The sequence below is a fragment of the Portunus trituberculatus genome, chromosome 40 (genome assembly GCF_017591435.1).
Source record: "Portunus trituberculatus isolate SZX2019 chromosome 40, ASM1759143v1, whole genome shotgun sequence".
NCBI lineage: Eukaryota > Metazoa > Arthropoda > Malacostraca > Decapoda > Portunidae > Portunus > Portunus trituberculatus.
The window spans coordinates 24071972-24084917 of record NC_059294.1 but is presented as its reverse complement, the minus strand read 5'-3'; the positions used below and the strand labels follow the sequence as shown (position 1 = coordinate 24084917).

The following is a 12946-nucleotide window of genomic DNA, read 5'->3' as shown; positions in this document are numbered from 1 at the left end:
CTGCTCTATGGGAAGAACTCAAAGCTCATAGTGACCAATCTTTGGGTACTCTCTCTCTCTCTCTCTCTCTCTCTCTCTCTCTCTCTCCAAGAGAGATGTATAAATGAATGGGTTTAATAAATATCCTGATCATTCACGTCTGACGCGGTCTCCGCAGTCTGTTGGAACTGCTGAACTGTCAAGGATAGCTTTAAATTAATGTTCTATGAACAATGGAGCTGTATGACGGATTGCTTCCGTGTAAATATAGCGAAGCCAGCACCAAAGTGTAGGAGAGGCTGTGGTAATCCATATGATGCTGGCACCACCATCAGCCATCAGTAACAATGCATCTCATTTGCTGGAGTGCTGACATCAACTGCCGCCACAATGCTCGAGGCCTGCATCAGTAGCTGGCCGCCACAAGCCACGACTACACTGCGTCTTCCCTTCATGTCATAGACGGTAAGCAGTCACACCCAACATCCATGGAATGGAAGTAAAATAATGGCTTGTGTGCATGAGCGGAGGTATAGTTTAGTTCGCTTTTTTACCAAAAAAGCAACAAAACATGATAAGTGATGCCGAGTTATGCAGACATGCAAGTGGTATGACAAATCAATACATAGTCATAGAAATATTCCAGCGATTTGTCATGTTTGGGTTTCATTCATAAAAGTTTATGGTAGTAGTAAAAACAATAGTATCAGCACCAGTAGTAGTAATAGTTTTACTGTGTGTGTAATTCACCACGGTCGTCTGCTCTGCTGTTATGGAAAGAGCTCTGTGTCTTACTGACCGATCTTTGAGACCACATCACACACTGGGACAACGAGGCTACAACCCTTCGAGTTACTTCCCGTACTTAACCTACTTGTTTCTCGGTGAACAGAACAGCTTATTTACCTCGTCGCGCACTGGTCTCCAACCCGGACCATCCTAGTTGTATGCCGAGTGTGCTAAGTTGCTAACTAATACACTACGCGGTGTGTGTTTCACTGTTTGATTTCACTGTTTCACTGTTTGATCTGCTGCACTGCTAGGTGAACAGGGGCTACACGTGAAAGGAGACACACCCAAATATCTCCACCCGGCCGGGAAATCGAACCCCGGTCCTCTGGCTTGTGAAGCTAGCGCTCTAACCACTGAGCTACCGGCTGTGTGTGTGTGTGTGTGTGTGTGTAGTTAGATAAGATTGAGAGGTGCGATATCAACAAACAATGAACTACATAATTAGGTCCAATAGACAAACTTTTTAACAATGACACATGAGTTCATCTAAGTCTTCTTTGTCTCGGTCCTCAGGGTGAGAACGAGCTGGATGGGGGTATGGTGGGCATCCTGTGGTCCTCCTTGTTGGTGGCTGTGTGGGCGTGTCTGTGCACCATCATCGGGGCTAGTAATGCTGGAATGACGGCGCGCTCCTCTGATCCCAATGTGCAACACGGGGAGGGAGGACAAATTTTCGCCGACCCCAACAACCTGCCGGACCTCGCCCTGGGCAGGCCCGACTCGGTCAGTCCTTGCCAGTTGCCACCTTTATTGAGTTAATGCTTTTGTCCTTTTATTATTCCATTAACAAGTTTGTAAATACTTCAACAACAACAAATTCTACCACATATACCTGTATACCTCTTAATATACCTTTTTTCTTAAATTAACTTATATATATATATATATATATATATATATATATATATATATATATATATATATATATATATATATATATATATATATATATATATAATGTATAAGTAATTATGTGTGTGGAAGAACTCACTGAACTTCAAAAGATTTTGTTGTTAGTTCATATCCATAGAGCTTATAAGACATGATAAACATGATGTAAACATGGTATAAGCAACATAGTTAAAGGTATTACATTAAATATTTCGTAAAAACTGCAACTTGATATTAATGAATCTGGCAACGCTTATAATTTGTGTAATCATTGCATTTCAGTAACTGTGTGTTTGGTTCAATTTTACATACTTTTTCCTATCTCAGATTGAGACGGATGTGCCAGGCGCTCCGCTTAGTCCAAAGGATTTCGAAGAAAGTGGAATTATGAGTAAGTTCTTGTGTCATATATATAGTTTTTTTTGTTTTATGTGTGTGTGTGTGTGTGTGTGTGTGGGCCCATTGTGCTCTTAGTTGTTCCTCGCCTTGACTAATGAAATGCTTCTCCAACAGAACACAACACCATAGACACCACCGTCCAGGCGGACCCCATCGAGCTGGCCGGCCTCTTTCAGGGAGACATAATGTTGAACCCCCAGGACACCCTCTCTGACCTGGCGCACGGGGTAAGTGGAGTGAATGCATGTAATGTAAAATAGTAACGCCATAACTTCGAAATCGTTTATGAGAAACTAGCACTTTAAATGCCTCGTTTCATGTTATTTGTCTTTATACTCTAAAGTGCGGTATGTTGTGGTAATTTTTTTTCTTTTCTTGTGATCTTGTTAAGCAGTGGCAGACGAGTGAGTGGAGTTGTTTGTGCTGTAACAGAGAATTGATAATCGCTTTCCTTCCTCTTTGTTCTTGGATGGAATTGGAATAGACTAAGTTGTACTATTCAGAAGAAAACTCCTCATGGGTTGAGACAGCATTGCTCAATCTGATTCCCTGATGGGTGGCACTGTCGAAGAAGAAACTGGGAAAAAAAGTATACATTTTATGATCCTCAACGTCCCCTTCGTTATGAGTCTCCAGTAAGCATATGGCATGGGGCCGCTAATGCACTCTTAGTGATGGAGCTACTACTCGCGGCGCCATCTCTACAAATTGGACCTTTTTTTTCTCTCTCTTTTTTTCTTACGTGTGCAGTGGCGCCGTGACTGCCGTGCTAGAGCCGTCATGGCCAATATTGAGTTAAACTGACTTTTTTTCATATGACACACAAACTCCTGTCTTCGCTAATGTCATAATTCTCAAATGATAGATCGAGAATAAGATACTAGGCTTGCACCGTTGAAGTGAACTGTAAAGGGGAGTGTGACTTTGTTAAGGATAAAAACGTAATATGATCATTCTCTCTCTCTCTCTCTCTCTCTCTCTCTCTCTCTCTCTCTCTCTCTCTTTCAGGACCCACCATCAGGCAGGACAGGGAGGAGTGCCATGATAGACATTCATCGCCGCTGGCCGAATGGAATCATTCCCTACGTTATCTCTCAGGCTTACGGTACGTCAAATCCTTCTTCGCTCTCTCTCTCTCTCTCTCTCTCTCTCTCTCTCTCTCTCTCTCTCTCTCTCTTTGCCTTCCCTTTCGTCTTCCTATCCTTTGACTATTTCTTCTCATCATGTCCCTCGTCATCTTCCTAAAACATCTCACGTACCCTCAAGCTCACTATATTCTATCAGCATTTTTTGTACTTACCATGTTCTACTCAATTTTCCTCATGTGGTGGCACGCTCTACAGACAAATTCGCCCGAGGCACAATCGCCAAGGCCATGAGTGAGTTCCATGAGAAGACCTGCATTCGCTTCGTCCCTCGTACCATCGAGAAGGACTACATCCACATCCTCAAAGGCGACGGGTGGGTCCTGTTTCTTGTTGTCTGTTGCCTGTCCCCACTTCCCTTACCCGCTAGTGGAGGTTTAGCGGATAGTAGTAACAGAACATTATGCTTTCTTTTTCTTTTGGTTTATTTATTTTTCATGTTAAACAGTTTGATTTGCCATCATACCCACATCCACAATGTTTATGACTAGATTAACGAAGGTATAACAACAGTTTTCACTTTCCTTTTCTTGTTTTTCACGATAGACTTTTCTTTTCCATAATCCCTACATCCATATAGTTTATCACTAGATTAGCAGAGATACAATAATACAAACATGACATTTTTTTTCTCATTCTTTTCTTGTTTTTCTTTTCACGTTAGACTATTTAATATGTCGTAATCCCTATATTCAGGAAATTCATCACGAGATTACTGTTGTTCTTCGTGGCTCCTTGTGAATATAGATTCCTCCCCCGCGCGGTGCAGGTGCTCCAGCTCGGTGGGGCGAGTGCAAGGGGCCCAGGAGGTGTCGCTGGGACCGGGCTGCCTCTACGTGGGGATCGTCATTCACGAATTCATGCACGCAGCTGGATTTTGGCACGAGCAATCACGTTCAGACCGCGACAACTACATCACGATAAATATGTTCAACGTGCAGAAGGGCATGCAGCCAAACTTTGTCAAGTACGGCTGGGACAAGATCCTCAGCCTTGGCATTCCTTACGACTTGGGTGAGTGCAACGCCTGTATTCTGAAATGCTTCGTTCTCTCACCACTATCATTTTCAAAGGTCACAGAGATGATTAGCCGGATTCATAAGTGTTTTCCACAATATTAATGTAGAAATCTTCATCCTTCATTAAAATATAAATAAATAAATAAATAAATAGATAAATAATAAGTAAATAAAACAAAGAGAAAAAATAACCTTGTTTATCGGATTACTTACTTTACCTTCTAACGGTGTTGGGTGTTTCCGCAGAGTCGGTGATGCACTACGGCCCATACGCCTTCGCCAAGGAGAGAAGTCCCACCATCATCCCGAGGGAGAGTGGCGCCGAGATGGGCCAGCGCCGAGGCTTCTCCGTGGTGAGCTGGGCGGTGGTGATGGTGGTAGAACATAAGAAAATAGTAATAAGAAATGCTACAAGAAGTGAGGAGAGGGGGGGGTAGGTGAAGCCAATAATGATGATGATGATGATGATGATGATGATATTGGGGACAGTTGTAGTAGTAGTAGTAGTAGTAGTAGTAGTAATGATAACAATAATAATGATGACAATAATAATGATAATGATAATAATAATGATGACAATAATAATAATAATAATAATAATAATAATAATAATAATAATAATAATTTGTTTACTTTTGTTTACGTTTATTTTCCAGCGTGACACTGAAAAGTTGCAAAAGTTATATAACTGCGCCAACACCTCAACATTCTACACCACCACCTACTCCCCCATCATTGCAGCAGCCACAGGTGTGTGTGTGTGTGTGTGTGTGTGTGTGTGTGTGTAATATTACGTAAATGTTAATCATATGCACATAAATTACCAAGACGTTCACTTCTCTCTCTCTCTCTCTCTCTCTCTCTCTCTCTCTCTCTCTCTCTCTCTCTCTCGTATTCTAACCCCTATCCCTTTTTTTTTTTTTTTTTTTTTTTTTTTTTTCCGTCAGAGGAGTGTGCGGACAACGACCAGAAGCACTGCCAGACGTGGGCTGACCGCGGGGAGTGCGAGGTTAACCCTGTGTGGATGAACATTAACTGCAGGAAGGCGTGCCGGCAGTGTGGTGGGTATTCTATCTTATGTTTACTGTTTCTCCCTTTACGTAGGGTTTCATTTATAGGTCTTCAAGGTTACGGGGGAAAAGCAATATTAGTTTTTTTTTAGATCTTAAGAAAATGTAGCGTTTTAGCTTTATTAATTTTTCATGTTTTTAAGCAGTACGGCGCCGCCCTCTCCCCTCTCCTCTCCTCTCCTCTCGTACAGTCAAAGACAAATACTTTTTAAAGACAGAAATTAGTTTCTCCATGATCGTTTTTTTTCCCCCCTCTGTACATGCAAGCCATCTATTTGTTGACAACAAGAATTTTATATTGTTTGATAACTTTGTTGGCCAGCATGGTGTTCAGTGTGCCCTCGCGGTGTTGTTTCCTTCTCAGTGAATTGTCGCACCGGATACAATGCTATCCTCATAAGATTTTTTCTTTTTTTTACCTCAAATATCACTGCTCTGGTTCTTGTGTTTTTTTTTTTTTTTTCTAATATGATGTGAGATCCTTGTCGGTTTACGGGAAGCATGAAAAGACCTTTAACCAAAACATATAGTTCTATAGTGACTACCATGTGTAGACCTGCTGACGACTTCTTGCAGCTTCTCATCTTCTCATGTTCTTAAAAACTCAGTAAATTTCAAGAGAGTTGTTATAAGAAATCTAGATAAGATAATCGAAGTAAGAACAGGATCCAAGGCTCAAGATACTCCCGGAAGATCACTTGACGTGCTGTTTCGGATGGGCAGCGTCATGGTGGAGTGACCGTGGTTGCCAAATCCACGAGGCTCACAAGATAAGAAGGATCTGTTGCTTAACTTACTTACATCTAATAACAGTCAGCGAGAACTACGTAATTGCTTCCATACCACCTCTGCTTATCTCATCCCGGCGAGTTATTAATGTATTTCTTTCTCTCTCGTATTCCCTTATGTTCTCAGTTCCGTACGTATCAATACGCCTTCCCCCAGTGAGGTTACACACCCTAATCTGCGGTCACTGCCCCTGAGAACATACGAATGCATATACCCGCATCAATAAAGCTGAATAATTATAGGGAATGTGCAGTTTTAGGTGTGGGAGGAGGGCAGGTGAGGGAGGCGTCCGCAGGTGGTGGTGTCTTCCGCAGCCAGACTCTGGGTTCCGGGTTATGACCTGTGAAGACACTTGTTGGTATCACTGAATATTCATCCGAAAGAAGCTCTCTGAAGTCAGTGTTCGGATACTTATATAGAAATGACAGAGTAGTATGAATAGATTGTACTGAGAGGAGGCAAACTGATTCGTTATGGCGATGGAACGTGGTCTTGAAATAGTAAAATTAGAATCATGGAAGTTCATTTTGTTTGTTACTCCTGAAGGTGCTTGATTACTGCTTGGATTTGAAACTTTTGCCGTCGGCTTACACTGAGGTGGTAACGTTGATACAGTTACAAAACAAGTGGTTTATGATTAGTTACCTGTAAAGATCACTGTGTGTGAATTCATCAAAAGAAGCCATACTTCATTGCTGAGATCTTATATACACTTTCGTAAAAGCAATAAGCAATTTTGTACTATTTACTTGGAACTTGATGCTCGTTGGTCTTTGTTATTTCTGTCAAGATCACACAGAAAATCCTCATTGCTTTGGTGCTAATCAAACTCTTCACCATAAGAGAGAAGACTAAATGATAGATGTTGAAATTTTTCTTACACCAGCGTGTGAGCGCAGCTCAAGATATTCATCCTTTGTATATCAGCGAAACTTCTTGAGTGTTAAATCTTGATAGATGTATGACGTAGATGTCTGTTACCTCACGTGGCCCAGCGACTGATAAAATCAGTAATACCAGGTGGTGGTGGTGCTGCAGGTAAGGAGTGCCAGGATCAGTGTGTTTACTGCAAGACTTGGAGCCAGAGTCAGGAATGCACCAAGAACCCCGAGTATATGACCATCTTCTGCAAGAAGTCCTGCGGTCTCTGTCACGATCACACGGAAGGTTAGTCACCCCTCAAGCCTTTTCCTCGTCAACTCCACTATCTTGCACCACACGCGCGCGATGACACACACACACACACACACACACACACACACACACACACACACACACACACACACACACACACACATGCATGCACATCATCATACTTTCCAAGCAGAGTCACGTGAATAACTTGGTGGATGCTTTATGAAAAGACAGCGAGCCGCACAAAATTATCTCCTTCATCAGATAGTGGTGTTTGCGGGCTGGAGAGTTTGCCTGGCAGCGAGGTAAGAGGTGGGAGGGGGCGGCCTGGAGTAGGAAAAAGAAAGGGACGGAATACATTCTTAAAAGGAAAAAAAAAAAAAAAAAAAAAATGTAGCACATGTTAGTCATAGTCTCGTAAGCATATCAGGTCCTATATTTTGCTTAAAGTTGTTTTTAAATTTTTTAAATATATTTCTGTCCGTAACAGCCACTGGATCTCAGAAGCGATGTGAGGACAAGAACAGATATTGCCAGTCTTGGAGCAACCTGGGCCAGTGTCACTCCAACAAGAAATACATGCTGATCTACTGCAAGAAGTCCTGTCGCGTGTGTCAGGAGAAGCTAGTGATGGGCAACCTCCTTACCTGACCTTTCAGCACCTATTGTCGTGCACCTTCCAGCCGTGGTGTGCCACATTGGTTATATTTTCTGACTCTTCTTTCATCCTTATTTCTTCCGTCATAATGGATAATGTGTATTGGGTTTTGATGGCTACCTGTAACGAATTAAAAATATGTTACTGTATTCTTTTTTTAACTGGTATTTTTTTTTTTTTCAATGATGGTGTCTTTAATGCAAACTCTATTGTCTAAAAAGTGCCTGGTTAGATTTCTTATGGTTATTGTGAATACGTTAATGAGTGCGTGGTTATTTATTGCGTACAGGAATATCCTTAAACATTTCCTTTTATACTTTTCTCTTTCTGGGCCAATTCTTGTTACACTTTGAGCTCTTTTGTAGGGGACTCCATACAGTGAGTGCAGCCTAGGAATGACATTGGGTGTGCAGGGCTGAATAAAGTGTATAGGCAGCACAAGATAATTGCAGAGTATTCTTCGTACCCTTCTCAAAATTCATCGCTATAACTTAACGTGTAACTTTTTGCAAGTTGGTCTTTTCCTTACGAACATAAGAGAAGTTTATACACTAAATTTTGCGATATATATATATATATATATATATATATATATATATATATATATATATATATATATATATATATATATATATATATATATATGTATGTGTGTATGTATGTACACGTATATAGAATTGCTTCATTAATGCCCAAAATGAGTTTGAGGTACCTCCACAATCATCTCACTTCTTTACATTGTCTATAATATTCTGTCTCAGGAAACCTTCATTAGGTACGTACCATTTATCTTCAGGAATGAAACCTCTTCTCTAGGTAGCCGCCCCATGGCTCATCTATACACGGTGCGATCTGCTTGCCAGCGGGCCAGTCGGATCAGATCAGGATTATATAGTGTATGATATAATGGATCTATCTTCTGACAGGTGATTTGATAACCAAGCAGTTTGTTTTTCAAATCAGCTGATTGGGCATTCATTGAGCTTTAAAGAAATGAAAGTGTTTATGGAAGATAAATAAAAGATAATATGTGGATAAAATTAATAGCTATCTTGGCTGCTACAGTTCCGAACTCTAACAATGATAATAAGCCTTCATTCCTTTCTTGCCCCTGCGCTGATTCGGAACAGCTGTTGAGCTGCGGCGCCGCCATGATGTAAACATATTCCGCGTGTGTGATGTGGGGCGTGGTGCGTGTGCTGCCCACTTCCTACTATAACAATAACATTAAATATGAAGTTGAGAGGCAGTAGGTGAGGACCTACGTGCATATTTATTGGTGTAAAGCGTGCAGTGTTCTTCGCTGAGCCAGTGTGGCGTGGCGGGAGTTGCAGAGGAGTGAGGCATGGTCGCTGGTCATGGCAGGACACACTAGCCGAGTCACCAAGTGTTGCTGATGGCGGGGTGAGTCAGTTTTCAAGTCGTGTTTTGTTAAATGCTGAGTAATATTGAAGTGATATCTCTATTTTAAAAATAATCAGAAAGCTACGCTAAGTTGAGTCAGGGCGCACTGCTGTCACTGTTAGTTCAGTACTGTAGTGTGGTGTTCAGACCACAAGGGCTACAAATTATTTTCGCTGCCATTTTCAGGGGCGTTGATTTCTCTCTCTCTCTCTCTCTCTCTCTCTCTCTCTCTCTATATATATATATATATATATATATATATATATATATATATATATATATATATATATATATATATATATATATATATATATATATATATATATATATATATATATATATATATATATATATATATATATATATATATATATATATATATATATATATATATATATATATATATATATATATATATATATATATATATATATATATATATATATATATATATATATATATATATATATATATATATATATATATATATATATATATATATATATATATATATATATATATATATATATATATATATATATATATATATATATATATATATATATATATATATATATATATATATATATATATATATATATATATATATATATATATATATATATATATATATATATATATATATATATATATATATATATATATATATATATATATATATATATATATATATATATATATATATATATATATATATATATATATATATATATATATATATATATATATATATATATATATATATATATATATATATATATATATATATATATATATATATATATATATATATATATATATATATATATATATATATATATATATATATATATATATATATATATATATATATATATATATATATATATATATATATATATATATATATATATATATATATATATATATATATATGTATATAACTAGTCTGAAAAGTGTTGGGGGAACATGTCCCCTTCGTCACCAAGAATCGACACCCATGGTAATTTTTGGTCTGTTTGTTGTCAGTTTAACTTAATTGTTGATCTCAGGAAACGAGAAGAAATGGATATCGTGGAAGCAATCCCAGTCCTCTAATTCTGGGATGGTGACTATTTCTGGGTAAAATTGTTAATCTTTTATATTTCAATACATGAAGAGACTAACAATAGAATTAATGAACGTAATTCATCTGAACACAATCTAGCCTCAGATGGAAACATTAATGTTATTTCAGTGCTATCCAAAGAACAAGTATAATGAGTGCAAGGAGAAGCACTTGCCTGCCTCGGCTTATGTAAGCAGAGGCACCAAAGGTCTATTCCAACTTTTCTAGGATGCATCTTTCCAACTCTTGACTCAGCCTTCTGTGGACCATGAAACCTTAGGTGTTCATATTTCTTCCACACCCTTCCTTTGCCTTCACTCACTTGCCATAGATGGACTAGGCTGCCTGTCACAGAATACTGTCAAAGTTTGCTACATCTGCTTGATATCATTGCCATTAGTAGGGAGGAGTGAATTAAAAACTGCTTATTTACTTGTACTCTTGCTTTTTGTGAAGAGACATCAAACAGATGGCAAGGGGAATCTGTGTATGTTTTCTTTGGAGGCAAAGAAATTATATATAATACAGAACAATGATGCATAAGTGAATATATATATATATATATATATATATATATATATATATATATATATATATATATATATATATATATATATATATATATATATATATATATGTGTGTGTGTGTGTGTGTGTGTGTAAATTCATACTGCCATTCATCTAATTTTTGGGACTTCTGAATATTACTTGTATGCATCAGTTTCAACAAAAGTATGGATGGACAGCAGCTGCTCAAGTGGTTATTTGATAAACTTGAAGGTTTTGTCAATATGGATGATGATGGTTTTGTTGAGAAGAGCCAGCTGCTGAGGTGTGGAGAACAGCAGGTGTCAGCTGTAGGCTATGTGGATATCCTACAAAAAAGTTCTGGGATGAATATTTTTCTAATTCAGAGTTGATGTTTGTTGGTTGTACTAGTTGTCTAGGGTGACGGAAGCTTTAATGACACCTATCAGCGGTGAAGTGTTGATGCATCCTGAAGGCTCATCCTCATCCACCTTCTCTGTGATGACTTTTCTCACCATATTGGAGCCTAACTGCATCAAGTCTTGGCCTTTGTTTCACCTCTGATGCCACCTCCACCATCTTGCTTGCCCCAGGACACACCATACTACCACCTTGTTGTATGCCTGTGACTCTGCACTTCTTTTGCTTGTTGCACATTCTACAGACCCAATAATTTTTCTCTAGTTTAAGAGTCTTCTGTATTCCAGAGTGTAGCAGTAGCCAATGGAGCTTACTAGCAGAGACCAGACCTGTGTTATCCTCTGGGGAAGGAGTTTATAAGTCATCTCTGTCTCTTGATGCAAAGCTGTTGAGTCTGTTGGTGAGTAATACAACCTGTCATTATTCTCCTTTTCATTAATTGCTGTCAGGAAGGTGGTGTATGGCAATGACTGCTCTGAGTCACTGTCTTCATAACTGTACACATTCATGTCATGTGTGCCCATGCCTTTTTGTTTGATTATATGAGTTTATGGGTAGTCAAGAGAGAAGGATCTTTGGTGACCACTGTATTTGATTTGATTTTGTTAATTTGTTCTTGTTATGGCTGTCTGTGCTATGATGTTCAGTTGACATCACATCACAGCCAATCATTCCAGACTGTGCAGCTGGAACTGTCTGCTTCCTGTGGGCCAGACTGAGATTTGATTAGATTGTAAACCATGTGAGCACCGTCGGGTTTTGTTAGTGACAAATCAGATGACAATCACCACATTGCACTTTTTGTATGAAAGGTAAAATCTCACAAATTTCCAGATGTATAATGATATTAGCTCTTGTGTATTTATTCAAAACTAGGTTAAGTTTTCCTTCCGTTGTTAATGATTATGGAGTAAAAAAGACTATGATACATTCAATTCCTTCATCTATCAATGCAAGACATAGCAGACAACTACTCCCTCTTCTTCAATGACACTCAACTGTCTCTTCTTTGGCACTTAACATCCTCATTGTGTCCTTTTCTTATTATCTGAACTGGAAACTTCACATCTCATCTCTAGTTAAAACAGCTTTTATGAAATTAGGTGTTCTGACTTGTCTCCATTTTTTTTTTTTTTTTCTCTCCTCCATCCCTAACTCCTAACTCTATATAGGCACCTTATCCATCCATGTATGGAATATACTTCACATGTATGGGGGTGTCCACTAATACAATTCATTTAGATAGATTGGAATAAAAAACTTGTCTTACCAACTCCTCTCCTCTAACTGATTGTCTTCAGCTTCTTTCTCATTGCTGCAGTGTTACATCTCTTGCTTTCTTCTACTGCTATTTTCATGCCAACTGTTCTTCTGATCTCGTTAACTCCCCTTCTCTCCATCCACGGCCTTACTGCACAAGACTTTCTTTTTCTCTCACCTCTATTTTGTCCACCTCTAATGCTGGAGTTATCAGTAGTATTCTCAATTATTCGTCTCTTTTAGGCATTTTTAATTGCCATTTTTGTTGGGCTTGCTACATAAAAACAAGAAAATAGCTGAACATTTGCTGTGTGTGTGTGTGTGTGTGTGTGTATTTTGGCATCGTGCGG

The 12946-nt window shown here is 38.6% G+C and overlaps 1 protein-coding gene and 1 long non-coding RNA gene across 4 annotated transcripts in view; both read left to right on the top strand.

Annotated features, from left to right (window-relative positions):
* The first annotated feature begins 72 nt into the window (after nt 1-72).
* LOC123516061 (zinc metalloproteinase nas-4-like) lies at nt 73-8023 on the top strand. 3 transcript variants are annotated; one of them, XM_045275084.1, is made up of 12 exons: nt 73-444; nt 1285-1494; nt 1990-2053; nt 2176-2288; nt 3070-3166; nt 3405-3522; nt 3976-4220; nt 4472-4578; nt 4882-4975; nt 5173-5286; nt 7105-7251; nt 7709-8023. In XM_045275084.1, the coding sequence occupies exons 2-12, from the start codon at nt 1309-1311 to the stop codon at nt 7867-7869; spliced, it is 1446 nt and encodes a 481-aa protein (XP_045131019.1). In that variant the 5' UTR covers nt 73-444; nt 1285-1308; the 3' UTR covers nt 7870-8023. The 3 variants fall into 3 exon arrangements, with proteins under 3 accessions (XP_045131019.1, XP_045131020.1, XP_045131021.1); XM_045275085.1 differs by having other exon boundaries at nt 78-444; nt 7123-7251; XM_045275086.1 differs by lacking the exon at nt 7105-7251 and having other exon boundaries at nt 78-444.
* Nucleotides 8024-9031: 1008 nt separating this feature from the next.
* LOC123516032 overlaps nt 9032-12946 on the top strand; it is a 45342-nt gene continuing 41427 nt past the window's right edge. The window contains exons 1-2 of the long non-coding RNA XR_006678064.1: nt 9032-9280; nt 11624-11736. This is a non-coding gene — a long non-coding RNA (uncharacterized LOC123516032). The remainder of the gene's footprint in view (nt 9281-11623; nt 11737-12946) is intronic.